Here is a 3,535-nt window from a genome sequence, read left to right as displayed (position 1 = left end):
ACCATATATCTGACAGAGGACATGTAGTCAGAATATATAAAGAACCCTTACAACTCAACAAGATGAAAGACAAGTCAATAAGAAAATGGGCAAAATATTTCCCTAAGGAAGATATGCAAAAGCCAATAACCACGACAGATGCTCACCATCAGGAGACACAAGAAAAATGTAAATTTAAACTATGAAATATGACTACATAGCTATTCAAATAGATAAAATTAAAAAGAGAAATGAAGATGTGTATCCACACAAAGACTTATACGTGAGTGTTCATAGCAGCTTTATTCCCCATAGCTTAAAACTGGAAATGCCTGGGTGCAGTGGTGCACGCCTGAGTCCCAGCTGCTCTGAAGCCTGAGGAAGGAAGATTGCTTGAGCCCAGGAATTCAAGACCAGGCTGAGCAACAAAGCAAGACTCCATCTCTCTTTCCTTTTCTTTTTTTGAGACAGAGTCTTCCTCTGTCGCCCAGGATGGAGTGCAATGGCACGGTTTCGGCTCACTCAACCTCCACCTCCCAGGCTCAAGCAATTCTCCTGCCTCAGCCTCCCAAGTAGCTGGGATTACAGGTGCCCGCCACCATACCCAGCTAATTTTTGTTATTTTTAACAGAGATGAGGTTTCACCATATTGGCAGGATGGTCTCGAACTCCTGACCTCATGATCCGCCCACCTTGGCCTCCCAAGGTGCTAGGATTACAGGTGTGAGCCAATGTGCCCATTCAAGTCTCTATCTCTTAAAGCAGAGGGAAAAGACAAAAGGAAACAACCCAGATGTCCATTAATAGGTATATGGAGAGACAAAAAGTGGTATATCCATACAATGAATACTACTCAGCAAACATATGGCCAGACGCAACGGCTCATGCCTGTAATCCCAGCACTTTGGGAGGCTTAGGCTGGCAGATCACTGGAAGTCAGGAGTTCAAGACCAGCCTGGCCAATGTGGTGAAATCCTGTCTCTACTAAAAATACAAAAATTAGCCAAGCATGGTGGCAGATGCCTGTAATCCCAGCTACTCAGGAGGCTGAGGCACAAGAATCACCTGAACCTGGGAGACAGAGGTTGCAGTGAGCTGAGATCATGCCACTGTACTCCAGCTTGGGCAAGAGAGTGAGAACCTGTCACGAAAAGAAAGAAAAGAAAAGAGAAAGAGAAAGAGGAAGAGAAGAGAAACGGGAAGAGGAAGAGGAAGAGAAGAGAAGGAAAACTAATGATGTATTTGACAACATGAATAAATCTCAAAATCATGATGCCAACTGCAAGATGCCAGACACAAAAGAGCACGTACTATATGATTTCATTAACATAAAATTCTAGAAAATATAAATTAGTATACAGAAAAGAGACTGGCATTTGGCTGGCTTGGGGCCACTTAGAGAACGGTCTGTAAAAGAGCATGACACGTCTCAGGCAAGTAGTAGAAATAATTTGGTATCTTGTTTGTGGTGGTTTCACTGTGTGTATAACTGACAAAGCTCACCAAAATATACACTTTGAACTAATAGAGTTGACCATGCATCATGGCTCACACCTGTAATCCCAACATTTTGGGAGGCCAAGGTAGGTGAATCACCTGAGTCCAAAATTCAAGACCAGCCTGGGCAATATGGCAAACCCTGTCTCTACCAAAGGAAAAAAAGTACAAAAAATTAGCTGGGCATGGTGGCACGTGCCTGTAGTGCCAGCTACTTGGGAGGCTGAGGTGTGAGGGAGGATCACCTGAGCCTAGGAGGTCACAGCTGCAGTGAACTGTAATTGTACCACCAACCTCCAGCCTGGCGACAGAGCAAGACTCCGCCTTAAAGAAAAAAAATTACATGTATATGTGTTTGTGGGTATATATACTATGCAAAAGCAGCCAGACACAAAATAATACAGATATGAAGTTTATGTGATGTTCCAGAATAGACAAAATTAATCTATGGTAACAGAAATCAAACTAACTGATGGAAATAGAAATCAGAAAATTTTGGTAATCTTGTCATGATAGTGTTGGTGGGGATAATAGGAAAAGAGGACACAAAACCTTCCTGAGCTAAAAGAAAGATTTTATTTCTTGATAAGATGCACTTGTCAAAACTGCATACTTAAGTTGTGTGTGCTTAACAATATATAATTATACCTCAAAAAAACTGAAACAGAAAGAAAAGATAATCTGAACCCACGATGCGCCTGGACCTGATCTTCTTCCATCATGCCATCCAGGTGCATAAACTAGAACTTACATGTCATACTATATCTTCCTCACCCACACCCTCACCCCACAAATGTAATTAATCATCAAGAGATTTTTAATTCATCTCCCAGAATTTTTTCGTATGTCATCCTCAGCAACCTAGTCCTCACCCCCATCATCTCATAACACCTGGACTCTTACATCCACTCTAACTCCTCTTCCATGCCATTCTTTATTATCCAGCAGGCAGATTAAACTTCTAAAATCCAACTCTGTTTATGTTCATATTTACATTTAAAACCCTTTGGCTGCTTCTTATTTGCTCTTAGCATAATGATAAAATCCCTTAAAATGGCCTCCTAGGTCCTATGTTGGCTGGCGCCCACCTCTCACACTTGCTCTCTGTGCTCCAGGAACATGAGCATTCAATCAGCTCCTTCCAGTTACAGGGACTTTACACAGACTGTTCTCTCTGGCTGAAACACAGTTCCTTCCCCAGTGAACTCCTGCCCATCGTTCAGATTTCAGTTAAGATGTCATTTCCCCAGTGACGCCTTCTTTAATCAGAGCAAACCTTCTCAATATGAATTTACCTCTCTTTAGCCCAACTGCAATTTTTCATTTGTTGGCCTAATGAATGTTTAATCATAGACTGTCTCCCATCTCCACTTAAGCCTTAGGAGGACAGGAAATGTGTCCTGTCTTACCCCATAATATCTCTGATACCAGAAACAGTGCCTGGTGCATACTAGTAGGTATTACATATTTACTGAATAAAATTCATAATCAGCTTTTTGTATTTTTGGTTTGCTTGTTTATTATTCTGTTTTATCTAGCGATGGGCAAAGCATTTGCAAAATACCAAGATATTCAAATAGCAGTTGCAACATTGTCAATATTGTCATCTTTTATTTATTTTTTTTTCTTCTTTTTTTTTAAGTTTTTTTCTTCTTTTTTTTTAGTTTTTTGTCCCAAACTCAATATTGTCATCTTTTAAAATGGACTTACTAGAGCTTCAAATGATAATTCACATGCTTTCTCATCACAGTAAGCAAATCAATACAAATACATTCCATAAAAATATTTTGGCATTTAAAAATCTGAATTGGTCTTACCTGCTTTCATCAAAACTAGGGACAGGATCGGCTGCTTTTTGTGCTTTTCTTGCAAGAAATAAAGGAGCGACTTTCATTTTTCCTTAGAAAAATAAATAGTTAGGTTAGTATCAATGTTTACCATCTCCACCTTCAGCTACTTTCAAAACATCTTTTTGGCTTTTACAAATTTAATTTTTTAATTAAAAACTTTCAGCCGGGCACGGTGGCTCATGCCTGTAATCCCAGCACTTTAGGACGCC

General features: G+C 40.1%; 1 protein-coding gene across 1 annotated transcript in view; it reads right to left on the bottom strand.

Moving 5' to 3' along the window:
* ATAD5 (ATPase family AAA domain containing 5) overlaps positions 1-3,535 on the bottom strand; it is a 66,437-nt gene that overhangs the window by 45,270 nt on the left and 17,632 nt on the right. The window contains exons 5-6 of the mRNA XM_017542017.2: positions 3,415-3,452; positions 3,294-3,375 (exon numbers count right to left, since the gene is read on the bottom strand). Coding sequence (XP_017397506.1) covers positions 3,294-3,375; positions 3,415-3,452 — 120 coding nt within the window. The remainder of the gene's footprint in view (positions 1-3,293; positions 3,376-3,414; positions 3,453-3,535) is intronic.

Source organism: Cebus imitator, unplaced genomic scaffold, assembly GCF_001604975.1.
Source record: "Cebus imitator isolate Cc_AM_T3 unplaced genomic scaffold, Cebus_imitator-1.0 Scaffold140, whole genome shotgun sequence".
In the NCBI taxonomy this organism is placed as follows: Eukaryota; Metazoa; Chordata; class Mammalia; order Primates; family Cebidae; genus Cebus; species Cebus imitator.
The sequence above is the reverse complement of the archived record's forward strand: the minus strand, read 5'-3'. Positions and strand labels throughout refer to the sequence as shown.